Source organism: Helicoverpa armigera, chromosome 20, assembly GCF_030705265.1.
Source record: "Helicoverpa armigera isolate CAAS_96S chromosome 20, ASM3070526v1, whole genome shotgun sequence".
In the NCBI taxonomy this organism is placed as follows: domain Eukaryota; kingdom Metazoa; phylum Arthropoda; class Insecta; order Lepidoptera; family Noctuidae; genus Helicoverpa; species Helicoverpa armigera.
Genome location: NC_087139.1, coordinates 3500738 through 3528445, shown reverse-complemented (window position 1 = coordinate 3528445; position 27708 = coordinate 3500738). Strand labels below are relative to the sequence as shown.

The window sequence follows — 27708 nt, the reverse complement described above, 5'->3', positions numbered from 1 at the left end:
ATAATGACACTTATTGTCCTATCGAATCAAAACCTCTCTGAGAACGTTTAGGTAAACAAAGATTTTTAATCGGTCTCGTCATTAAAAAGTTCATGATATCTTTTTCAGTTGTGTAAACAAAAAATATTATGCTAGAGTATAGGAAAACACAGCAAGCTTCAATTTGTTTATTCCAGAGTGCCAAATTGGAGTGAAGTACCTATAAGCCTAACTGGTTGTGAACAACGCTGTTTCTGCGAGAACGGAGACCTGGACTGTCAAGATGTCTGCTCCCCCCTCCCCGCCGTGCCCCCTCAGACGTTGCGGTGCCCTCCCGGCCATCGGCCAGCGGCTGTCAATATATCTGATGAAGACTGCTGTAAGCAGTGGGGTTGTGCGGCTCATGCAGGTAAGATTTACTTTAGTGATGAAGATTAAAACCTTAAAGAATGATCATTTGTAAAAGGTTTCCTAATAAAAATATTACATATCAGACAGACTCTTTAATTTCATAAACATTTCATAACAATGTCATTAATTCGTAAAAAATAATCTCACAAATAACATCAAAATCATTAATCAGCTTCTCATCTCACAACATCACGCGCATGTCACTCATTCACATTATTGCTTGCAGCTGGAAATGGATCGTCTTTTCAGTCTTACAGCATGCCGGTACTCGGAGAAATCATGAACTATGTGACGCCTGTGGCATCTGACGTACCGACATCAGCCCCTGTCATACCCACACCCCCCCTCACCACTGACTCAGTAGACTTCTACAGGCATTTAAGCCCAGTCAAATCCCTTCCAAAATACCTCAAAACAGTTTTCCCTGTCACACCGATCACAGTAGTCCAACAATATGCAGCTGATGCACCTACCATAGCAACACCTCCCAACCTCCCCACCCAAGGAGATAATATCACAGTCTTCACTTTAGACGATATCGATGCACCATTCAAAACTATACATCCTGAACCACCTTCGGGTCGGTCTCGTGATAACTGGGAGTTACAACGTCGTAAACCAGAAGCATCAAAAATAGGTGACCCGTTCAGACAACCGCACTCTTACAATACACCGCCACTTACGCACCCTGATAGACACATTAATATCATTAACACAGATAGCAAAATTCACGACTACTACCATAGACCGCCAGCCCCTAGTCAACGACCCTCGACACAGTCGATGGAACCTCAAAAGGTGAATGTAAAATCAATTTACGAGCCAGTTAGGAAAGTACCTATCTCAAAAATTGAGAACCTGAACTATTTCCTGCCTTCTCTCGATAGGAGGCCGATGTCTGAATCTTTTGTGAAACCTATTGATACTAAAGCTAAAGGAATACCAGAGTTTCCTAATAAAATGCACAACTTGTTCGAACCTATCATACCAAACACAACAACCGTTGACCATCACGTTCCTAGAGTTATCCTTCCCCAAAGCAGTCCTAGAGAGCAGTCCCCATTTAGGAAACACGTGACGATACTTAAAACGAAGGACATGAAGAGCCCGAAACCGACTGAAATGTACCATGACGTGTTGTGGCAGGACGATACTAAAGCACATCATGTATTGACTAAAGAGCCTAATCCTTACGAGACTGTGCTACTAAGACCTGTGCTTAACTCTAAACCTGATATTGCTTCAACGTACACGCAAAACACAAAATCAACGCATATGTCTGGTAAATCATACACAGCGTTGGACCTGGAGCATTTGCTCAATCAGATGGAAGTGGAGTCTGTGGTCAATAAGAACCTGGGACGATCAGCAGACAAAAACCCGGACGATGCGGCAGGTTTGTTGCCTCGCCTTGCTGTTAAGCTTCTCCATGTCCCTGGTGTCATTAACGACTGACTTCAAACTCTGACTGACTTCATGGTCTTCTGTATACTTTTCTTTCCTACAGTACAAAAACTAGGAAGTTGCGCGACTGTCCACATTAATGCTTTTCAAAATATACGTCTAATCTCACATTTAATCGTAGCAATAACAAACAGTTAATACAAACACAATTGATCATTTACCAATCATTATATCACCTCATTACTCATTGTACTAACCATTATACATGTATTTACAAACAGTGTTTATTTGGTCTGCAGGAGATTTACCGAGGTAAAGATTTGCTCATCGAGATAGCCGACAAGCGAATTAGATTGTTATTATCCTCAAAAACATATTCCACGTATCAAAGAGTTTTTAATTTCCCAGGTGTAATGACAACGGATGGGCCACATCAGCAGTCATTTTTGCCTACCATACCACCGGACACCCACTATCCTCCGGATGAGAGCATTCCGGACTATGATCAGAATAATATCCATCGGCCAATAAGCCCTGCAGAGCCGGCATTGCACGGTCTACCACCAGGGTTGACTCTACCGCCAGGGTATGGAGACTTGAATAAGAAGCTGACCGTGATATCCATGCAAGCGGATTCGCCGACCAGTGTAAAGATGCTATTTGGATTGCCACCTGTGCTGGTTGGGTTGAGAGGCAGCGTGGATCTAAGATACACTGATAAGGCGTAAGTATATTTTTGGAAGATATGTTTTTTTCTCGTAAGATAAGCCTGCTATCTCCTTACATAACGTAAAGTCACATTTTGCAAAATACATTCGATTCCCAAGTAGCCCCAAGACTGCGTCCAGTATGAATCCAGATTGTGGTATGTTTCTGGACAAAAATACTGATGCCAATCACTTGAAGTGGAAACGTTTTAAGAATTCTTGAGTAGAAGCCTATAAGTAACTGTTGAACAGTAAATAGACCATTTCGTACTTATATTTAACTGTTAACCCTTCTCTTCTTCCAGTGATGAGGACATTACCAACTGGTTCTCGCAAGTGTTCGCGCCGGCTGACGAGGTGCTCACGACCCCTCGCCTGGAGTTCACACTGACTGGTCTCACTCCAGGCACTACGTACAAGATTAGAGGAAAGCTGTACTTGCACAATCTGCCTGTTGAACCGGAGAGTGAGATCTACACTGTGAGGACGCTGGATTCTCCTACGGTAAGATATAGAACTTCTTTATTGATTTTGGTGGTGAAAGTAGCAGTTAAATATTTGGAGCAACTAGACATAAAGTCAGAAATATGTGTTTTTTGAAATGGTCCAAAGGCTGACAGATTATCAAATACTAGTCACCGCCAGTAATTCACCCGCGTCTACTTCGCGCACCTGGATAATAGCCTTGCTCGAAAAATGGGATATCTTACGCTAGAAGATTTTTTAGCGCGTTCAAGTAAGAACGCAAGCAAAATAATTCTTTAGCATTATGTATCATTGAGCTAAGATTTTTAGGATCTAAGTAGAACCTTCAATCTAATTAGAAAACAGTACTTAATATCTTTAACACACACCACCCTTTGTGTTCACAGACCCCAACCGTAGAAGAAAAGAGACGAGAGATAGACAGCCGCCTTACAGTGGTGGATGTCAACGATACAACAGCCCACGTCTCTTGGAGACGATTCCTTGATGATGAGCTGCAGTTCATAGATGCTATACAAGTCAGGTAAGATGAGATTTGAGTTCATAGTAAATTTTCAAACGTGTTTCTTGTCAAATGTGTGCGTTAAAAATATTAAAGACTAGATTCTAAAAGTGGTTTCGTGGGAACCTCTGCACGAACCCGGATAAAAAGTAGCCTTCCTCGATAAATGGGCTATGTAACACTGAGCGATTTTTTCAAATCGGTCCAGTACTTTCTGAAATTACCGCGTTCAAGCAAACAAGCTAAACTCTTCAGCTTTATAATATTAGTAATAGATGCTTTTGATTTCTGCAGATCTTTCATAACAATTTCTTCTCCCTCAGATACCGTCCAGTAGGTACTCCGATCTACAGCATGACAGAACTGCTTCACCACAGTCGGTCTACTGCAGAGCTCATAGACCTAAGACCTGGAAGCCGCTACGAGGCTTCTCTAGTTCTAGTGCCTCCGCCTAAAGCTACTACTGAGCTGACTGACCCTGGGAAAGTGGAGTTCACTACTGCTCCTTATGTTGGTAAGTGGGGATAAGTTTTGTTAGGAGTCGTAAGAATAGGGGTTGTAGTCGCTCTCAAGGAAGAAAATATTGGAAATGGTGAAGATGTTTCGGTAGTGACGGTAGAAAAATTCATTTATAGAAGTAAAATCGGGAGAATTACAAAAGTTTTGTACTCGTGGTTAGAAAGTTGAAACTTTCTATCGAGTACTCGTTCGTGTATTGTTTGTTTTAATAATTTTTACATATAAAATTGCAGATTTGCAGATTATTTTGTGGCTGGAATTTAAGTACTTTTTTATGTTAATTGTATAGGAATATGTTCAGTGTTTATCCTAAAGTCTATAGGAGTAAAAGTGTGCTACTAAGCTTAGTTTGTACATAATATGTGACTATACTCTATCCACGGAAGCAAGAGCTAAAAGGTAAACAAAGAATGACAGTTTTTCAAGATGGCGGTATAACCCGACCGATGATAAAACGTCACATTTTTGTGTAAAATGTTCGCAGTATCTGTGATTTTGCCATCGGTCGGGTTATACCGCCATCTTGAAAAAGTGTCATTCTTTGTTTACCTTTAAGCTCTTGCTTCCGTGGATAGAGTATAGTATGTAACACAGAGTAACAAGCTAGCAGATATATTTATTAGGTAGTTAGTCTTCTATCTAGTAGTAAAGACATATTCTATCTAATTCTATTGTGTGATATGAGACCCACTTTAACCCCCGCACTCAGAAACATTTAATAGATACTTAAGCCATTGCTTAGTGAAGGATTTCTTTGACAATCCATCACTAAGGAGTGACTTAAGTAATCATTAAATGTCTCTGAGACTCAGAGACCGCACTCAGAGTCGGAGTGCGGGGGGTAAGACCCATATCCTGACATTAACCAACATTTAACCCCACTACCATCCACACAGATCCATACAACTGGACGGTGACAATATCCGCGCGGTCCGTCGGGTCGGGCGCGGCGGAGGTGTCGTGGCGCGGCGTGCCGGCGCCGGCGGAGCGCTGGGCGCGCGTGTTCCGCGCGGCGCACGCCTGCGGAGGCGCGCGGGAGCACGACGCATTCAGTTTAGCTGCGAGGGATCTGTCGCCTGTGTTGATGTTGACTGGGTTGCAGCCTAATTCTAAGTAAGTGTGTTCTATATATTTTTCTTCCTTTAAGTACTCTCCAAGTATTCAATTCATCATCCTCCGAGCCTTTTCCCCTATGTGGGGGTAGGCTTCCAGTCTAAGTATTTAATTGATGTACCTAATAAAGTATATAGTATCTATCTATCTATCCTCTGGAGTTCAACACCCTTCCTTTGTCCTTCAATGATGTCAGTTTCAAAGTTTAAACATCGTTGGAAGTGGATTAGATTAGAATGTAAAATCTTATTGAAGCAAATCTACAAGCTGTTGATTTGCATCCGTGCCATAGTCAAGGACGACGGCTAATGATTCTCGACCCAAATCAACAAAAAAATCGGTAGGTAATTTTTTTTTTTTAGTTTTTTTTTTCGGAATTTCGTCAATGTCATCTAGCCGTATTTAAACTTGGCGCGTGTGTTACTGGCCTTAAAACTCATTCATAAAATTGGGTTACTTCTGAAATACTACGAAATTACAATGACAAAAAAAGCAGTGCATATTAGCTATTTCCCGTCTTCTGTAATTCAATCGATTACTTACGTATTTTATGTTCTCCTCCTGAAGTATGGCACAAATGCAAATCAACAACTTGTATCTGAAACGTACATTATCATTACACAAAATACGCTTTTAGAATCAAAAAGAAAGTAGAGCCTCTTAATAAACGTTAGGCGAACTTTTTTAAACTATATAGAACAGAATTCAAACTGATATGATACTAACGGCGTATGTATTTTTTCAATAGGTGCCGTATCTGGCTAGAGATATTCCTGACAAACGGAAAAGTCAAGACCAGCAACGTATTAGAAATTACCACAAAATCTGAGGACGCTCCTGAAACTGTCGACAGTAAGTATTCATTCAATGACAAAGTCTTTAATTGTCCATCCTAGCCTTTTCCCAATCTATCTATCTATGTTGGGGTGATTTACCTACATGAAGCTACTGGTTATCTAACTGCTTCAACTTGGGTAGTCTTCAATTGGTACCTACCCGTGCTTAAACAATAGATCTTTTTAAAAGGTAAACTCTTGTGTATAGGTTCGAAAAGCACCATAAAGACAATTGATATTACCCGATTCAGGAAGATCTGTACCTATGTCTCCTATTGTTCATAATCATCACCATAGCTTTCTTTTTTTTTTGGACAGGTACCTAGAGCATATTCTACTCCATACTTACTAATCACCATATTTTTCCGCAGATGAGGTAGAAGCGTCATCAGTAGCAGGTCGTCACCGCGGCGACTACTACGGAGCACTCGTGGGAGTGGGAGCGGTCGCCGCTCTGGGCGCTCTCACGTCACTGCTCTTACTGCTCGTAGTGCTCCGGAGACATCGACCCAGATCCGTGCCTATTACTAGTGAGTGTGCTTTTTTAAAAAATAGCAGGGAAAATGTATCTCATGAATGTGCAAAAATAATATTAATGAAAATAATTTCATAATTACCTAACCTTACGAGCATTTTTGAAGATGATTTTATAGATATTTATATAAGATCATTAGAAGTGAATAAATTATGATGACTCATTAAAGCCATACATCGAAACGAAATCTCCCATCAATAGAAAACTATTCCTTAAATCCTGCAATGTCTAAGCAATGTCTTTCTTATAGCAGTGCCATCTGCCCCGAGAGAGTCGTCTCTACCGCCGTACGACAACCCGGCGTACAAACTAGAGTTACAGCAGGAAACCATGGGTAAGTCACCCCTAATGTAAATACTTACAAACCATATTTTTGTAAGTTGTCTAAATATTCCATCTAAGCATTGTAAATCCCATCCTGTAGGTGCCTAAGGAAAGGAAATCCTGAAGGAAAATGTGTGATCATGAGGTCACATTTTCCTTTTCCTAATTTTCAAAATCGATAGGTGACCCAGAACTAGAATAGTTCGGACAAATAAAAAAATTTAAAGGCAAAAGAAATAGAAGTCAAATCTATCAATTGTCATTCCCAGATTTTCGTCGCTTCGTATCCAGATTTCTAACACCCAACATTTGTTCCCAGATCTCTGACAGTTAAGTTCCCGTGGGCACTCTAACGGGCTCAACGGGATCTCGGAACGCGCCGTCGACGTCGACATGAACGGCCGGCCATACAACGAGATGGGTGTATGAGCCCATACATACAAACAAACTGTATTACCAAAACGTTTTTCATACTCAACCAATAGCAAAGACAATAAAAAAAAACGAGAATGACATTCATTACCATGATATTTGTATGGAAAAGTGAATAAGTCTTGAGTGCGTGATTGTACCAAAAGAAACATTGAAGTTTGTGAAGTGAAGTGAAGACAAAATTAGTGTATTTTGTACTTATATTTAAGTATAGTTTCGTCATACATAAGTTATGTCTACCATGCATTAGTCGTAAAAATATATCTTTTAATTAAAAGAAAAAGATATATTGCGAGATTAGTAGAAAAATGTATGGAATTTAATTTAAGACAAAATACTGTAAAGTTAAAGACAAAACTGTATGATATACCTACAGCGTAAAGTTTCCTAACATTAAAATGCATTAGGTTAGTAAAAACATAATAAATAGATTTAAATATATGTAAAAGTAAATACCTAATGTGATATCCAGTAAAAACATAAGCTATGTCACTTTTCTGTTTGATTTCAAATAGGTACCTAATTTGTTTTTACATTAAATTACATATTCATTGTCATGTTGAGAAAAAACCAGTTTCCAGTTTCCATTTTCCATAAAACATGATATCAAATGTATGCTATGTATAAAGCTAGTACCTACTTAAATTTATTAAGTATATCCAGAAGTCTTGAAGTATAAAGTCAGATTTTTAAAAATTAATGTTGCAATTTTAAACCGGTGTATCATACTTGAAAGTCTTACTTTTACTTTATTAATTAAAAACTGTCATTGTAATAATGCATTAGAATAGTAAAAAAAAACTTTGACGTTTCGTGCCTACGTACAGTCGAGTACAAATGCCTTCACATTTCATCTTATATATAAAAATTTCGAAAAAAATATTCTCAACTCATTCAAAAAAATATTGTTGTTTTCTACATTCCATTCCACGATTGTATATATTGTAATAAATAGTGTTATACTTAATTTCAATACACTTGTGTATAGTTATTGTATGATAAACAAACTGCCGATACATTTGTTAATGAAAATTAAATGTTAAAACATATATTTTTTAATTTTATTTACTTCATGGAAGACCAACTATTTTCCTCTGTTTGTCTTTTAATTTTCTAATAAGAATTACTTAGTGTGTCTTAGTTACATACTTACCATTTAAGCACTTGATTCCGACTGGAGATTTGGTACCTGCAGAAGTTTGAATCAGGCAGGCAAGTGCCCATAAATATTTTCACTGTCTAGAAAAAGCTTACTAGATTTTCAGAAGGGAGAGATACTACTTCAACAATTTTGTCATGCCCGCACTATGTTATGATTTGGGTTAGGGACAGCAAACCACTACCCTTAAAATCATTATAAAAGGGAAAGGAGTGTCAATTACAAAAACGTCATTTAATTCAAATACAACACCAAATCACATTATATTTTCTATAATAATAGTACATAATATATTTTTCTTTATATGTTTTTTATTTTTTAATTTCTTAACCATTATCCTAACGACTTTGTAATAAACCTACGGTTATGCCCATAAATGTAAAATACATAATGTTACTCGGTTAATATGGAAGTGAAAATGCTTGAAAATTGTATTTTAATAATAAAATTTATTGTTTAAGAAAATAGATGCAAAGAGGCTGTTGATAAATAACCATATTAATGTAAGTGGGCCCCAAAAGGAAGTTTAATCATGTTGTCATATAAATAGCTTTATTATATCTTACTTGATAACGATAATTTTCTAATATATTCTTTGTAAATACTCTAACATACGTATCATTCGACACAGTATTGAAACACAAGAGTTGTTCAAATGAGCTTCATTTAGCTGGGTTAAATCAAGGCCATTTGAATTAAATAAAACTAATATAACAATCATATAATAAATGAACTGAAATTGAACTACTCGTTCTACATTTTAAAACATGAAAATAACAAAAATGCAAATAAATATTTGTTAAAAATCTTGTTCAACTTCGAGTTTTATCAATTAATAGTTAATTTGTGTTTAGAGTTCGGCACAATATGACGTTACCTGATATGTCCGTCTGTCTATGTAAGTCTAGATTTATTTATGTTCTAGATTAATAGAAGATGAACAAAATTCATATGAAACAAATTTGTTTCTATTCTACTGCGAAATTTGTTACAAAAATAATGTCATTTCAATTTACAATGTAGGAAGAATAATTTTCAAATTCCGCTCGCAATTTTGTCTTTATGGCGATTTTTTTACCATCCAACATTCAAAAGAAATAAACATTTGTTGGCTATTTCTTTGTCAAATTGGGTTTTTTTCATAAGTTGGTAACAAAAAACGTGAATGACTAGAAAGGATTAACAAACTAAATATTTCATTGAAATAATTTCTTTCTTTAAAACGTGACTGGTTCAAAGGGGGGAAAATATGGATAAAATAAAATTATTTTCAGCCAAAGAAAAATAATTAATTCTGTTTCGGGTAACTTTAGTTAAGGGTTATTTTTTATTTTATTTTTCTTTGACCGCTTTCAATAAAAATGGCAGTGTGATATTAGACATAAGTAAATAAAATACATTCAAGGAATCAATCCAACCTATCAATTCCCATTTTTGCGAAAAAAAGGAAAAACTATTTTTACCGCCACTTTTATTGTAACTCCCATTAATAACAAACGGTAACAGCAAATTAACGTATTTTTTAAAGTAAGCAAAAAAAATACATATAAATAAATTAGATTAAAAAAAATACCTATAATTCTGCAGTTACCGTTTATTAAATAAAAAAAACAATAATTTTACTTTAGAGTGCCTTTGGCTCCTGTGAAAGCTATGTACAAAAATACATAAGTTTTTACAGATGCTCGATTTAGCAGGCATAACATGAGCAACGGGCCACGACTCGGGACTTATTAACAGGTTTAGAGAAAAGACTTGTAATGGAAGAAGACGATATTATTATTAAAAAAGCTAAGTCCAATAAATCCTTTGTCGTAACTTTGTTGTCTATGTTACGCCTACGTTTTGGATTCCAAGTTTTAAATTCACTGATCATGGTTGGTTTGCAATCCTTACGTTCTCATTTCAAAAATATATCCATTTTATTTCTTCTCTAACCAATCTGTTCGCGACTCTTATTTTTTGAAAATATAACTATAATTTAAATAAAATTATTTTTTTACCTGTCAGTAATTTTTGATATCAAACTTTTTGCTGTCACCAACCATGATCAGCTTAAAACCTGGTGGTGGTCTATTAGTTGATCGCGTTGTCTTCATGGGCCTTCTTAACGACGGCGAGCTTGGAGTGCGGGTCTTCGGGCTGCAGCTGTGCGTAGGGCGGAGCCCTAGTGCCGTGCAGTACTAGGGACCAGCCGCGGAAGAAACCTGACCAGTCGCCTGGGTTGCTGTTTGGACCACCGTTGTAGCGTGCCTAGAAGACCAGATGAGTACAATATAATATAGAGGAAGGCGAAAAATTTATCATTATTAGTATTGAAGGAGCTTTGCAAAATGATAGAGATAAACTCAGGTCTGCTTTCACATTTGCGAAACTTAAAAAAAAACGTCAATAACTTATGGATTTAATCAATCCCCTAGAACAGTTTAATCGATGGAGAAAACTCTTTCTGGAAATTCAGCGGCCAAAAACTTAAGCCTGGCCGACTTAGCTTGTACATTTCAGAACATTTTGTTTAAAACACTTATTACTTTAGGTTTGTGACTTTGCATATATATATTTTCTAGCAAAAACCTTACCTCTAAGATCCACGTGCCCTGGGGGTACTCCCCCCAGGTGTGGGTGGTCATGAACGGCCACTTGGTGAAGCCGTCGCGAGAGTCGTCATCATTCGCGCGCCTGCTCAGGATCATTGACCTGGAAATAACAAACATTAATGCAATTTTCAGTAGAAGATAGAAATATAAATGCTTATAGCCGAGGGTATCATTTCAAGTCTGTCGAACAGTATTGTTGACGGACTCTACAAAACTGCTTCAAAATTACATTCTTGAATCCAATACGGCTTGAAGACATCTTAGTCAATCATCCATATAAAAAAATGTCTTCTGCTAACAGAAAGCTAAATTTTCAAAATACAAGTAACTTCTTTTGACCGATATTGTCAAATGAGGAAAGTCAGAGTAAAACTTATCTTTGTTCCTTCTGGAGCCCTTTGTATAACCACCTAGCCTTCCTCCCTATGTGCTAAAACCTCTTTCATGAATCCAAAACATTTTTATTTTTACTTTTTCGGTATTATCATAGCTGGTGCCCATAGGGCTGGTGAGGAAGAGCTCGAGATCCCCTCGCCTGCTGGCGTTGGCGCTGACCACGGCCTGCACGTGCTCCAGGTAGCGCACCTCGCTGGGAGTACCCTCACACGCTGTCGTCTCTATCTTCAGCATTATCATACCTGGTGCCCATAGGGCTGGTGAGGAACAGCTCGAGGTCCCCTCGCCTGCTGGCGTTGGCGCTGACCACGGCCTGCACGTGCTCCAGGTAGCGCACCTCGCTGGGAGTACCCTCACACGCTGTCGTCTCTATCTTCAGCATTATCATACCTGGTGCCCATAGGGCTGGTGAGGAACAGCTCGAGGTCCCTCGCCTGCTGGCATTGGCGCTGACCACGGCCTGCACGTGCTCCAGGTAGCGCACCTCGCTGGGAGTACCCTCACACGCTGTCGTCTCTATCTTCAGCATTATCATACCTGGTGCCCATAGGGCTGGTGAGGAACAGCTCTAGATCCCCTCGCCTGCTGGCGTTGGCGCTGACCACGGCCTGCACGTGCTCCAGGTAGCGCACCTCGCTGGGAGTGCCCTCACACGCTGTCGTCTCGATCTTCAGGGTTAGTAAGCCTTCCGATTGGATTTCACTGGAAAGTAATAAATAACAAACAATATTATTATCAGACCCTAAGCGGTATTAGAGGCATTTAGCGTGAACGCTATTATTATCAGCTTAGAGGAGTACGGCTTCCTATTAGTTACTGGAAACTACATAGATAAACCTTTGTACAACAAGATCAATATCACAATCTACACTTTACAAGTCTATCAAACTACTGAGAATCGGTAGTAAAGGTTAGTTTCCATAATGGTTTTTGGGAGATATTATTGTACATTCCCATTGTATGTATTTTTTTTCTATTTATATGATACCCATTTGTCGTCCCAATTTCAAAATACATAAATAGAAAATACTCACGTATGCGTATTAACAGAGCCAGCTTCGCAATGATACCTCGGAGGAACGGACCGCCAGTTTGCCGCCAACGCTGTCATGGCGCCCGCGTCCAACACGCCGAAACCGAAGAGGTGATTGAACTCCAGCCCCACACCGTTCATTGTCCAGTGGAAACGACCCTGAGGGTATAGGAAATACGATAAAAATTATACTTGGGTAAAAAAAAATAGACTAAACAATCGGTTGACAGTTGACGCGAGGGTAGGAAGAAAATTTTGATTCCATTCAAAGTTTAAACGCTAAATAAATGCTTTTTTATAATTGTGTGCTTGAACATGGAACATGGTTGAAACATATCTGCTACTTCTTAACCATGTATCTGAAGTAAGAATTTGTCAGAAACCTCCGGAAGCTAGTCAATTAATATTTTGTTGAAACTTTGCTATACAGGACTTTCTTTTGCACGGGCGTTTTCCCTTTTGTCAAGATTTTTTTGCCAAGTCTCAGGAAAAAACAAGTCTTATTGTTAAAAGCTTCGTTAAAACAGAATTCTGCTTTTGACAAGCTCTTTTTCTGTAATTTTCCTTTGAGACGAAATCTTAAGTTTGAGAAAGTAAGGCGTGATTAAAATAATGATGAAAGACTTGGCGTCACGATTGCGATCTAAATTATAATACAATTTGTGATCTTGGAAAATAAAGTTATCCATCAACTGAACATAATACCCAGAAAAATGAAGTTCGAAGAATTTCGTCGAAAACAAACCCGTAGGACGACATAGCATTAAATTTTTAGATATTTCGGTTTTAAACAATGAACTTTTTGAAATCTTAAAATTACTTTCACCAAATAATTTCAGAAGATCTATTTATCCCACGCGAAACCTTTAAAAACAAAAGCAATACGAAATCGAATACGGAAGAGCGATAAAAACAAATCAAATTAATCAAACTTGGCCAAGCTTGGCTTTTGAGTCGTCTTGACCTTGGCATTTTCAAAGATGAAAATTGGATAGTGAAGCCATTTATTAGGATTTATAATGACTGGTATTTCTCGAAGGTTATCATGTTATACCGTAGTTTACCGGACACAGTCAGTTTCTTAGTTTACAAAAGCAGGTATGGTAGGTATATAATTTTCAGAAAAGTTGAAATACAAAAATAGCAATCTAGAGACCCACTATAAATAGATACATATTTCTATCGGCACACAAAGAATTTCCCGCTCAATCGATGTTTTGAACCTATGAAAGAGATAAACCCTAAGACGTGCCTTTACACGTCTACGTGCCAGTATTCTACAATATTTCTACGTTAGCAACAAGGTTCTATATCTCCCATTCCTGACCTATGACATACAAGGATAGTAACACATTACTCTAACTTTATGTTGCGTATTAGGTACTTAGTGTTACATAACATGTATCTTATTTGACCTTTTATGTTTAACTAGCTATTTCTTACTGTTTCACCCATGTTCTGTGAACTTCTTCCCGTTCCTGGACAAAATATAACCTACGTATAGTGTAGCCTTCCAGCAGAGAAAAAAACTAATTTCAAATCGGATCAGTAATTTTGAAGCCTTTGGAGTACAAAAAAAACACATAGCTATACCTACTAGAATAAATATAAATAACTAGCTTTTTCTCGTGGTTTCAACCAATAATGTTACCCGGGGATAATGTAGCTTCCCAACAGTCAAAGATTAGTAGTTTCGGAGGCACTAGGGTACTAACAATGAAACAAAACATATAGTATAGGTGATACCTTAGCATCATAAAGCGAGTTCCTCTTTGAAGTCAACACAGTCAAGTGTTGGATGTCGCGCCACGTCAGGCTGGGACTGTAAACAAAACGAGTCACCTATAAGAAGAAAAATAACATCCACTTTTAGTTCAACTTGGCAAGATCTTGACTTTGACATCGCTTGGTGTTCTAATGATCAGTGTCGTGGCTCTTTGAAATATTGAAATGCTTAAATACATGTATATAAAATCTTTACAACAATAATCCCATACATAGATTAATGTTCAAAACTAATCTTGATAACGTTATAAACTTAGACTTCGTAATAGTACCAAGTCTGCGAATATGAAATCTGAGCTAAAAGCATTAGATAAGTGTTTTGTGCTTAATTTCAAGTACTTGGGTAGACAGCTATAAGTAAAGTTTAGTTTCAAGAATTATTAAGAGCTTAAATAAATCCGATTCTTAAATTACCACGTTCAATTTAGAAAACAAAATTAAAGTCAAAGTTAAACAGACATGAAAATCTACAATAACATCTATTTAACTTTTATTCCATAGTACCTAATTAACAACAGTAAGACTTCCCGTACAAGTCCGTGGTCGCCACGCCTGTGCTCGGGTCTCGGGCGCCATTGCTGTAGGTGCTGAAGGAGCAGGACTATAAAAAATACCAGCTAACCAACTTACTTAGCATGTAAAGCGAGCGCAAACACTCCAGCAGCCTCGGGCGCCGCAGCCGACGTGCCCGAGTGGGTCGCCGTACACTTCCCGTACAAGTCCGTGGTCGCCACGCCTGTGCTCGGGTCTCTGGCTCCATTGCTAAAGGTGCTGAAGGAGCAGGACTATAAAAAATACCAGCTAACCAACTTACTTAGCATGTAAAGCGAGCGCAAACACGCCAGCAGCCTCGGGCGCCGCAGCCGACGTTCCCGAGTGGGTCGCCGTACACTTCCCGTACAAGTCCGTGGTCGCCACGCCGGTGCTCGGGTCTCTGACTCCATTGCTGAAGGTGCTGGCTAACGTTGAGGAGCAGGACTTTAAAAAATACCTACAAAAACCACTTACTTAGCATGTAAAGCGAGCGCAAACACGCCAGCAGCCTCGGGCGCCGCAGCCGACGTTCCCGAGTGGGTCGCCGTACACTTCCCGTACAAGTCCGTGGTCGCCACGCCTGTGCTCGGGTCTCTCGCGCCATTGCTGAAGGTCCTAAAGGAGCAGGACTATAAAAAATACTAGCTAACCAACTTACTTAGCATGTAAAGCGAGTGCAAACACGCCAGCAGCCTCGGGCGCCGCGGCCGACGTGCCCGAGTGGGTCGCCGTACACTTCCCGTACAAGTCCGTGGTCGCCACGCCTGTGCTCGGGTCTCGGGCTCCATTGCTGAAGGTGCTGAAGGAGCAGGACTGTAAAAATATCCATAAAGACCACTTACTTAGCATGTAAAGCGAGCGCAAACACGCCAGCAGCCTCGGGCGCCGCAGCCGACGTGCCCGAGTGGGTTGCTGTACACTTCCCGTACAAGTCCGTGGTCGCCACGCCTGTGCTCGGGTCTCGGGCTCCATTGCTGAAGGTGCTGGCTAACGTTGAGGAGCAGGACTCGTCGTAGTGGGCGTTTTGGCCGTCGTTTATGGCGCTGGAAATGTAAGTTTTAGTTAGGAATACAGTATTGGTCCTATAAAGGCAAAAGTTTTCAGTCGGTTCGATACCGGCTAAATACCTGATCTTTAATGTTCGTACCTTAATACTAATTTATGAGCCTAAACAAAATGTATCGGTAAGTAAAGCTTTTAAAAATAAAACGCATAATAGATGAGAAACTAAAATGAAACTCGAATACAATAAAATTGAAGTAAAGACAAATGGCAGCCTATTTATACAAGACCTATAAAAAGGCCTAGAATTTCTTTCAGCTTGACAAATAAGTAAATAACGCGAAAGAGGTTCTTCAGAATTTCAAAGAGCAAACAATTCAGAATAAAAGAGTGGTTTGCCCCTAAAAGTAAAACTAATAAAAGCCTAGCATTTTTCACTGAAAAGAGCTCGTAACTTTGCTCCGTGAGAAATATCCTTACACGACGTAATATATTGGCGAGCACTTATTTGAGATTGCTATAAATGAAATAAGGTTGAGGACAAATTGCAGCCTTTTTTAAAGTTCTTTGATTGAGGAGCTAACTTTATTTAGCAATTATTATATTCGGGGGGTATTTATGTATTTGAAAACGGTCTACCTTTTGAATGGTATGTAAATTACTTTTAAAAGTTTAAACCTAATTATATGGCTTAATCCCGAAACTTTGAATCGGATTGAACAGAACAACCACTTTGAATACAATTCGTTAATTAAATAAAAAGGTTTTTGCGTACATTTGAATTTGAATCAGTTGTACTTATAAGTACCTACAAAAGTTTGATTTTTAAAAGATTCATCATTCCCATTTATTTAAAAGGTATATTGACCCTATTGACGGTAAAACATTGCTTCAAATGATCATTAATCAGACGATAGGCAGTTAAGTATCCTCCTAATTAATTATTGTCAGTGAAAAGCAAAACAAGAGAGATGACACTCTCTAAATATTGATGTAAAAGCATGGAGAACAAAATGACTAGCGGAGGTGCCATAACGGAAGATCTCCTGAAAAAGTAGCGCACCAAGTGTTTGGGGGACGAGGAACGTTACTGTCTTCGCCCTTTCAATACCAAAAATCGTTGACAGATGTCTCAACGAACCAGAACGCCTCGTAAGTTCACTCGTAACTGATCGTTTATAGACACACGTTTAGATCGTTCTAGACGTATGTACAGTGGGCATGACCTTAAACCTGAAGAAGCATGACCTAGAAGAAGGCGCCTGACCTACATGTATTATAGCATCTCCGCTCATCTTTTCTTACTCCATGTGTAAAAGTTTTAAAAGTAGGGCAATTCAGACAAATGGTACAGAGAGGACATTTTGTTAGAGAAACTTAGAAATATTAAGCTTATAAATTAGGTACCTACTTCAAGATTTTGAACGGGAAATATGTCATTTTGGAATATTTTATAAAATACAAACTCATTTATTATGTTTTGTAACTATGTTATCGTACTTTCCGTAGCTAATTTTAAGTTGTTTAATGTTGTAAGTTGTTTAATGGGCCTGTTTACAAGATTGATAGACATATAAAAATAAAATATTACATTATCTTTCTTTAGGCCCCCAGTACCTACTCTATATACTTGTTTTACAGAGAAAACAACTAAAAAGTTTCCTGCCATTTTATTTACTCTGGGACCTCATTAGTTTCTTTTTTACATGGTTAGAATAATAAAGTAATCTGTCTGTCTTATGCGATGTGCGGCACTGTGCCACTGTAAATGTTTCTTCTAGTCGACTTGCTTTAACAAACAGTAAAAAATGCGTACCAACATTCCTAACATGTCCTCGAAATTGCAACCTTTGTGTGCAAACACATGCCAACACTTACGCTTAGTGGACTTACGCCGAAGCCTACCTACCCATATTTTGTTCGGGTTTTAGTGGGATCTCGCCATTAAACTCTTGTTCATATAGGTAACACAAACCTGTTGATGGAGACGGTCCACATAGAAGCAGCGTATCCATCACAATTGCAGTCATCATCTTCACCACCGTCACCACTCGCCCACACGTAGATGTTGCCCAAACCGTTGCGGCCCTGTCAAACGACAAACATAAAACATTTTATACGTGTAGAAAGGCAATCGGTAAAGTAGGTACATTGTCTAAGGAATTTAAACACATTGCATATATATCCGATTTCAATAATATAAGTACCTAACAAGTCTCGACAAATATAATTAATGTAATTATACTGTGCTGAAAACTGCAGAAAAATCGGTTCAGCGAAACGCGAGATAGTCGCGTACAAATACACATAGGTAAAATTAAGAACCTTCTTTTTTTGAAATCAGTTAAAAAGGCCGGATAAAAATAGTCGAATTACCGCTATTTTTACGGTTGATCAAAAATAAGAAGTTAAAGTAGGTAGGATCTACCTTAAGGGTCCAATAAACTTTATAATTTTGCCGTTTCTTATTTTGGAACAAACGATTTTATATGAATCTGTTTGCTATATTTAGCTCCATTTAGTTAGATCGATGTTAATTTAATGTTTATCGGTGAACAAGTTTTATCCCTCCATAAAACCTTCGAAACTCTTAGCTTGACGCCAGATGCGACATCAGGCAATCAATTAGACCTATCACTTTACATTTAATTAAATACTTTTGATAGTCCTAGATACGGTATCTTGTTTTTTTTAATAATTAGCAATATAGCTTCTACTATTATCTAAGTCTAGTCTATAAGTCTAGCATCCGCCTTTATATTATGGAAAATAATTCACGCACCCGGAAAAAAAATTGCTAGTAGCTTTTCTCAATATGAGCTAACACACTAAAATATTTTATTCAAAAACAAACTCTACAGATTTATACATACTAACTGTAAATAAACATACAAAACACTCAAGAACTGCCCACAAAAACCAATGCACTTAGTACGAAAGTCAGTATTACAGCTACCTTTGATCCTCCCCCGCGCAGCTTAAGACATGTCCTTGAGGCTGTCGGTAGGCGTACAAAAGGACCGAATCTTCCGGACTTTTCAATTACGAAGATAAATATCGTGTGTAGCGTAGGAGGGCAATAAACAAATGACTATCGAAGAAAATGAGTAATGTTTGAAATAGTGTTCGATGAGTAACGGCCAGTTTCTTCATCAAAAGTAACAGTCAAAGTAATGTCTAAAGTAAAAGTAACGGTCAAATTCGTTTTTTCAAGGCTAAAGTGACAGCAAAACTCATAGAAAAAAATGAATTTGACCGATACTTTTACTTTAGACATTACTTTGACTTTTACTTTGGCTTTTACTTTTGATGAAGAAACTGGCTGTAAGGAGAATTAATTGGATTGTTTCTTTTTTTTAAAGGTTAAAGGTGACATGATCGGCACGGCACAGTTGTTGTTAGGTAGCTGGAAGCGCGCTGTCACTCTTCCGTTAGCTTTTTGTATTGACGTTATAAATGTTTCATATGAAACATAAGGGTCAAATTGAAATGACTAGACAAACGCTGGTAGGTGCTGGGCTGGGCTGTGCTACGGCGTTCATGAGTGACATGGCCTTAATTTTGCTATCTTCTGTTTGAAGCACTAACTAGCCAAACAGTGTCAGTGGTCATTTACATTTTAGGTAATATGTATCTACTCTTTTAAAATGTCTTATAAGCAAAAAAATGCAAAACTACAAATTATACTATTCCTTTTCCCTTATTAAAATTATAACCTACTAAATCCTTGTAAATCCTTTACTAAAATCCTCATAACACAACAACCTACAAACTTAAGTACTTATTACTGTAATATCTCAGGAATTACCACCCTACATGACACATTCGTTATTTAGAACAATGTTTTGATACTCCGTTAAGACTATCATAATATGTTAATATGGCGTCTTCCGTATGCGGTAATTTACGAGGCTTATGACAAAAGGTAAACGGAAAATCGTGTTTCATTTGTTTATTTTATGCTAAAACAGTCGTAGAATGTATTATGTATATGAGGAAACTGTGTAATGTGTACCTAATTCATCATCATCATCTCAGCCATAGGACGTCCACTGCTGAACATAGGCCTCCCCCTTTGATCTCCACAGATACCTGTTGGAAGCGACCTTCATCCAGCGTCTTCCGTGAATTATGTGTAATTATGAATAGCTAAATATTTGTTGCTTTAATAGGTCCCTAATAATATGATGGAAGCTTTAGTTCTAAGTATCTCTTAATATTGTGAGAATAGGGAAAACTCGTGAAAACTGGCCATTTATTTAGGCTGTATCATCTTTGATACAAGTTCGCCTAAGTTAGTATATTTGTTACCCTTTAAATACAATGCCAGACAGACTACGTAATAACTAAAAAGACAGACTCAAAAAAGAATTGTGTTTTACTGAAAATATAACTACTAAACTAACTGACCCAATAAACCTTAACATAACAAAGAAACGTAATAAAATACCAAAATATTTATGTTCTAATATCATATCTCATAACATAAGTAGGTGCTCTAAAAACACAGACAAGAAATATAACCTACAATAATATAGAACAAAATATCATTTATTTCTGCGAAGATCTCGTTTTGTTTCTAAGAGCATTTAACTAACCGGATACGCCATTGCTGTGCCTTCTCTTCTGTCCAGTCATATCTTTATGTATGTGCATGTGTGTCTTTGTGTGATCAAAAAATCATAATTAAACATTTGAGCTGTTTGTTACCTGTAAATTAGCTTACCAAGAGGAGTAATCTAGTTTCCCAGGTAACTGAGTTGAGGAGGTCGGAAAGGCAGTCGCTTCATGTAAAACACTGGTACTCAGTAGTATCGGGTTAGATTGGAAGCCGACTATTGCATAGTTGTGAAAAGGCTAAGCAAATGATGAAATTGGCAGACTTGTCTTTTTCGCAGAGACGTGTGCTCATGGCGGTTCCATTTGGTTGAATGTTTTAAGTTTTGTTTATAGAAGACTATTGTGTGGGCCGGTATAATAGCTACAGGTAAATCGATTATGTATTGTACGTAAATACGAAAGATAGTTAAAGAAAAGCCCACTTTATTGATAGAATAAGGGAAAGCTATAAACATTTAATTTGGAATTGAATTTATTGGAGAAATAAAACTACATATTATGCTTACGATGTTATCAACATAATTGTTTGATCATTAATAAAATTTCAAGTTTATTGTAACGTAATTTAACATCAAAACCGACCATAGACAGACAGGTGCCAAACTTAACTTAAAAATAAGTTTGTAGTATCATTGTTAAAATACCTTATTCTGTTTGTATAAAAACCTCCAAAAATACAGGTATACCTAGATAATAAAAAAAAACGACTTTTGAACATCCTCTATAACTTCAATCCATTTGTAACTGAACCAGTTCTATTGTAAAACAATTTAATGTTCAACAAAGTGCTCCATAGATCTAAGTACCACTAGATGTACCACTATATTACGCTTTAAAAGCTTCCAGTCCCTTCCAGTTATTAGAACGGAAGTGTTATCACGTTCCTTTTTCAAAAGTTCCACTTTCAGCGCACCGGAAATGACGACGAATCGTGGTGGAAATGAAGTAGCTTTTAATGGGATTGTCTTCGAGTGGCTTTAGTTGAGGATAGAGCAGTTATTTAGCAAATAGACGTAGGAGGGAGATAACTATTTTATTTTCTGTATTAGGGATAACTTAGTTGAAAACCTTAAAATGTTACCTACTTTAAAACATTCATTCGTGCCTACTTCTTTCACCTTTCACTTGTCAAGAAATTGCTTGTAAATAATAACATCTTGTTATTATTTACAAGTAAATATGTTCACACTATACATAATCGTAATTTAAAAATATTATACACGGTCCGTAGCATGTAAATACGTAAAAAAGTACCTAAATACTTAAGTAAATATGACAGTACGTAAGAAAGTTATTTTTTTAAACAACCCTTTTTTTTAAATTTAGTCTTGTTGTCAAACAGCATGACCTTTTTCCTTTATAGCGTACCATTTACTTAGCTGCTAATCCAAAGACTTCTTAGAAATCACCTACTTAACTCTTAAATCCTACACTTGGTTTCCGTAGTCCATTAAGACGTGACATTAAAACCTCCTCGGAAGGGTTTACTTTCAACCCTGTGGGTGAGGGCACCTGAGTAACGTCTTATCCCGATGGCTTTGAGTAGTTTTTGTGTCACTACCTTTAATGGAAGCTGTATTGTATATCTGTACTATCTATACGGACTAATAACAAAAAGCTAAAGAGTGTGTTTGAACGCACTAATCGCAGTAATCACTGCTATATTTCGAAAAATATTCGGGAGGTTACTGGCTAATTTATATCCAGATGCGCGACATAGTTCCCGTGGCGGACGCTGGACAATATTACTTGGAAATTCAACAAATTGCAGATAATGGTAGGAACCAAATCAGTTACGTAAGTCGTGTTCGGTAAATATGTAGTTAAAAATATAACAGTAGGTAAGATTCCTTCAGTGACCTAGAATCCGATAGAAATGAAAATACTAGCATTTTAAGTATGCAATAGTATGCATACTAAAAGTTATCGTTTTAAACTGACGTAAAATATGTCGTAAACACATATCACGGTGATTTATTTCCATTCTCTTTGATACCGTAGCTACTAGTTTTATGTCTTTGTTTTACCAATATATTGTGAGAAGGAAATCAATATGGTGATCAAAAAAAAAACTAATCTGTGTATATAACTATGTAAATAAATAATTAGCTTTAAAAAAAAAAAACTAATTTAAGTAAAGTATTTTTTGTTAACTATTATGATTTTATTATTATTTTATTTATTTAAGTGTTTTTCAAAGATATTTTTAAGTTAATAGCCATAATAGACAGAAAACCAATAAAAGTACTTAACTGAAGTGGTTTGAATGAGGTGGTTCTAATGACCTTTTCAAAAACATGGTAGTTATCAATCAGTGATACAAATTATTTATTCATAGCAAATTTTTACAGCTGAACAAAAGAAGAAAATAAACCTAGTTTTTACGGATTAATAAAAAACAGCATCAAAATATTATCCTCAAAACTTTCCTCCTATATTCCTATTTGTCTCTTTTTCCATGACCTTTACCAAAGATAACAATTTCCTTGTTTTTATTCTGTATCAGTTACAAAAAACTTCCGTTGTCAGACGAATTATCATGGTCCGGAATAACTGTTCCAAAATACGCGTAGCATATTAATGCTACGCGTATTTTGGAACATAATTGACGATGATGACATACTATAGTGCACCAGCATTTGCGCAGACACAGGTGCACTCACATTCCTTCACTCTCATAGCCCGATGGGATGGCAATCCGACACGACCGGAAAGAGATCCGGCGCAGGACCGACATTAACGCGCTCTCCGATGCATGAATGTACCAATCACCAACTTCCAGGCTCCGGGCTGGTTTGTGAAAGTTTGTTAAACCCACAAAGCGGACCAACCACAAACCAGACCCTGTGCACTGTCGCGGTATGCAACAACTAGACAAACGAGGCAATTAAAACATTTACTTATGACTAATTATGGAATCAGGCGTTACTTTGCGGAAATTTACGACAAAAAACGTTAAGAAAAATATACATCGTATTTTTTTCTCTTACTTATGTCACCGTTGGCGTCCACGTGTGTTTTCTATTTCCAATACCGTCCGTACATAACATACTCGTGACAGTATCTATGTATATCCGTTTCTAGAATATTCTCGTATAGAATTACTGAAAATCTAACGCCTTTCTTAGTTAGATGTGGTTCTAATGTTTGTTCTATATTAGTTCTAAATACCAGGGAGAAGTATTTTAAGAACAGGTATTGTTTATTTTGTATTGTTCTAGTTGTAGGTGTGAGACTAAAATTGGAAAACTTGTTTGGTTTTGTTTGGTAAATTCCACTGTATCTATTGTATATTTTGAAGTGTCCTATGAATTGCGTCCTCTAATTGAAGTTATTATTCAGTTTTTTCTTGCACGTTCATATCTATTTAAAAGTATGGCAAAAACATGGCTTCTGACTATATAAACTACACACGTTTGATAGCCAACAAATGAAATGTAGGCGTCCACAAAGGCGTTCTCCACTGCTTACTTAAATATATAAATTCCATTTTAACTTACCTCATTAACACCTCGTACAATAGCCCTCATGGTAGCATTGCGGGGCCCGTCCACCGTCCTGCCATCGTCCGTGGGCCCCCACGACGCGCTGTAGATGTGGATCTTATGGGCTCTTTGATATATAAACTCATTTGAACTAACTTACCTCATTAACACCTCGTACAATAGCCCTCATGGTAGCATTGCGGGGCCCGTCCACCGTCCTCCCATCATCTGTGGGCCCCCACGACGCGCTGTAGATGTGGATCTTGTGGGGCTCGTGGCCCATGGAGTTGGCTTCTATCAGGTCCGTCATGTACGGCTGGTCCAACATTCTGATACCTGTTGAGAAAGAAGGAGGATGTGAGAAAATTATATAAAAGGAGATACATTAGTGAGTGACAATAATACTGGATTTCGGTTGTCCACTCCGAGTAGATAGATACTCTATGTGGATAACTAGGTATAGTTAAATATAAATAGTAGGTTATAGGTAGGTTAGGTAGGTATACCTACATAGAATTTTTGCCACGATATTACCCAATGACTGTCTTGAAGAAATCAGGACCAATCTGATAAAAAGTAGCCAATCTCAGGCTTCAAGTTACCATCTACGTCTGTGCCAATTTTTTTCCAAATCCATTCAACTTCAACCGTTTCTTGTCATTAAGCCAATTGAAAAGTTATTAGACGAGATCCGTAAATAACTTCTGTAAAATGTCTATCCTTATTACATGTCTAAAATAGAGAGACGGGGTTGTAAATATTGCGTTTTGTACAAAAAAAATAATCCTAACACTCGAATAGAAAATCACAAGGACTCTTTAAACGAATTATAAATCGCAGTAAAAGTACTTTGAATGAAACAATAAAAGCTAACGAGAAGGATTTTTAATTAAAGTTGGAACATGGACTAACGTATTATCGCTTGATTAAATCTAGCGAGTTTCAAGTTTTCTACGAAAAGGATTTAAATGAAACTGGTGAAGTGTTGAAATAAAATTAAACTGCGTTTGTGATTGCTAGTCCTATTTAACTAGGATAAAAAGGGGATCTAAGAAAAATTTAAATAGAGTCTGACATACAATAAATGCTAAGTACCTACTTTCCTTTGAAAATTGACAGCTGTCAACGTATGAAAGCTTTATTCCCACTGTCAATAGAATCTCGAAATAGGAATTCTATAAAGCTGGACTTTATAGACAACCCGTCTAGCTCAAACAGTTCGAAATTCAAACATTCAAAAAAAAATATACCGGCCGAATTGATAACCTCCTCCTTTTGGGAAGTCGGTTAAAAATGGATTCCCTTCCTCAATTCCATCGCATTCCAAAAAGAACTAGCAAACATTTGAAATCGTTCGAAATTCAATTACTCCGCATTCTAAAAATGAATTTCAAACAAAATATGATTGGACGGGTATTATCAAGTTCAATTCAGCCTACAAAAGGCGGGAAAGCCTGCAATCAGCGAGCGAAGCCATAAATCCCACATTGTATGCGTCAAGCGAGCTAATGCTTGCAAAGCCCGCGTTGTTCCGCCAAGCCCAAAGATAACAGGAATTTACCTCTTTATTTATCAGATTTCAGTACTTAAAGGATTTATGCGTGGCCATAAATTCTATATTAGATTTTGTAGTGGTTGAAAGTATGTGACGATGTATTTTTGAGTTTTACTGCAACGGAATTAGGTTATCAGTTTGGCTGTGTTCTATCGTTTTTATTTTGGCTTTTAACAAAATTTTACCTGCCTACATTTTTATAATTTATTGAAAATATTGTACAGAAATATTTTTTGTTAGTTTTAATTTCTATAAATAAAAACATTACTCTTTTAAATAAGAATCTGTTATTCATTTTGAGTGACTAAAAGCACAAATAAATTTTCTTAGAAATAAAAACAGAATTGAATGAACACTAAAAACAGTAAGACTATTATTCACAGGCTGATAGAATCATTCAAAACTACAAAAGTACATGAACAACAATATTCAAAGCTTTCTATTGTAGAATATTCTATTCTTGTACTTTTGTTTTTAAATATAGAATGTATTTATTTTTTTCATTTTCAAATGTTTTTTTTTTATTTCCAGCCATTGATAAGTATACCACTCGATGTTTTCTTGTCTACGGTCGAATGGTTTATTGGGGTGTTCCAAAAAGTCTGACTACCTTTTAAACAAATTTCAAGTCATCATCTGCTTAGTCTTTTCTATGTTGGAGTCGGCTTCCAGTCTAACCGGATGCAGCTGAGTACCAGTGCATTACAAGGAGCGACTGCCTATCTGACCTCCTCAACCCAGTTGCCCGGGTTGAAATTCCGAGTACCAAAGGGAAAACTCTGCTCACCCTTTTCGGAGAAGGCTAGAATTTATATTTTATATAGCTTTGATAGCTTTATCGTCCCACGCAGGTCGTAAAGTGCTAGCGACACGTGACGGGGCAAAAACTATAAAACTTGCACGATAAAATAAATCTATCCGTTTTTATTACGTTTTAACGCTTCATTTTTACTGACTGGCGTGGCTTTTAATGGTGACACCGATGCAGTTTTACTCATTATACCGTTTTATGCAACATGCTATTAAGACATTATTTCTGACTAGGTTACGTTAGCGGTTTCACGCAAATCCTGTGTGAACTACTTCGATAAAATGTAGCCTATCTAAAACCCCGGTTTACCACCTGTCTTGAGGCAAAATTTCATCCTAATCGGTTAAGCCGTTTTAGCGCGGAAGCGGCTCAAAAAATCCACCTTCACATTTGTAATGTTAGCAAGGATTTTTCAAGATATCAATGACCAACAAACCAATAAACACCTCTATAATATTACTATAGATTCGAATGATTAAACTTAGTTCGTGCTTAGAACACTACATTTTAACTATTCAAACTTCAAGTAACAAGTCTGACATGAGGAAATGAGAATTCGCGGGGAGAACTCCGCAACGTGACATTTAAGTTCTACTGTTTACGTTTCTCTGTATAAACTGGGGTACACTTTACTTATGTAAGACTGTGACGCTGAAAGACCATAAATTAAAGTTTAAAGGTTTATAGAACTGTTGGAATGGAGAAGAGTTTGCATACTAATGACTGTTTAAAGATTTATGACTATATATATATATATAATTTAAGGTTTTGATTTTCAATCCTGACTCACACAGAACACTCACACAGGACAGTATTGGTCTGAAAAAGAAAAAAAGCTATTTTCATTGAATGAGTAATTGAAAAACTTTTATAACTTTAAGCTCCAAATACACCATTTAACTATAAAGATAACCAAACCATTACCAGCTGCAAGTATACTTACCGCCCATTAGTTTTTGTTTCAAAGGTACTTAATAAAACAAAAAACTGTCGAATGTCTTCGACTCACAGTTTGAAAAAGGGCAGCTTTCATTGTTTCCTTTATTGAAACACACAGCTAAGTACCTACTTATAAGCCAAACAGACCTTTTGTTTTGTCTCCACTCAATAATTCAACAGTCCCATTAGGAGTCACTTTATCAATATCTCTTTTTACAAAGTTAAAAATCTTGACATTTATTGAAATAGCTAAGTAACTCCAAATCTCGAACAATCCATTTTCTTTTTGTTGAGATTATTTTCTCTATACCCAATCGCAAATACAATAAGAGTACCAGCATACTGCAAACTTTTAGTCGGCCGATAGTTGGTTTGATCTCATAAATCAGTATAAAGATGAATCATAGTAAGCATATAACTACTATCAGGTATTTGGCCGGTATTAGACCGACAAACTATGAAAACTATGATTTCATGATTTTCTTAACAAATAATTCCTACCATCGGACGAACTATCGGCCGACTGTTTAATCTGTAGTGTGTA

The 27708-nt window shown here is 37.2% G+C and overlaps 2 protein-coding genes across 7 annotated transcripts in view; one reads left to right on the top strand and one right to left on the bottom strand.

Annotated features, from left to right (window-relative positions):
- The window catches only part of LOC110377457 (putative epidermal cell surface receptor), a 55942-nt gene extending 45992 nt beyond the window's left edge, over positions 1-9950 (top strand). For 5 of the 6 annotated variants that reach the window (XM_064039674.1, XM_064039673.1, XM_064039669.1 and 2 more), the window contains exons 9-18: positions 177-388; positions 2203-2518; positions 2807-3005; positions 3374-3510; positions 3813-4003; positions 4905-5121; positions 5870-5973; positions 6329-6487; positions 6743-6826; positions 7136-9950. In XM_064039674.1, coding sequence (XP_063895744.1) covers positions 177-388; positions 2203-2518; positions 2807-3005; positions 3374-3510; positions 3813-4003; positions 4905-5121; positions 5870-5973; positions 6329-6487; positions 6743-6826; positions 7136-7143 — 1627 coding nt within the window. In that variant the 3' untranslated portion in view covers positions 7144-9950. The remainder of the gene's footprint in view (positions 1-176; positions 389-2202; positions 2519-2806; positions 3006-3373; positions 3511-3812; positions 4004-4904; positions 5122-5869; positions 5974-6328; positions 6488-6742; positions 6827-7135) is intronic. The other variant, XM_064039672.1, reaches the window with a different exon arrangement.
- The window catches only part of LOC110377468 (neuroendocrine convertase 2), a 90346-nt gene continuing 71262 nt past the window's right edge, over positions 8625-27708 (bottom strand). Inside the window, exons 7-14 of the mRNA XM_064039675.1 lie at positions 24020-24195; positions 17730-17842; positions 15595-15795; positions 14180-14255; positions 12435-12592; positions 11938-12102; positions 10987-11104; positions 8625-10660 (exon numbers count right to left, since the gene is read on the bottom strand). Coding sequence (XP_063895745.1) covers positions 10484-10660; positions 10987-11104; positions 11938-12102; positions 12435-12592; positions 14180-14255; positions 15595-15795; positions 17730-17842; positions 24020-24195 — 1184 coding nt within the window. The 3' untranslated portion in view covers positions 8625-10483. The remainder of the gene's footprint in view (positions 10661-10986; positions 11105-11937; positions 12103-12434; positions 12593-14179; positions 14256-15594; positions 15796-17729; positions 17843-24019; positions 24196-27708) is intronic.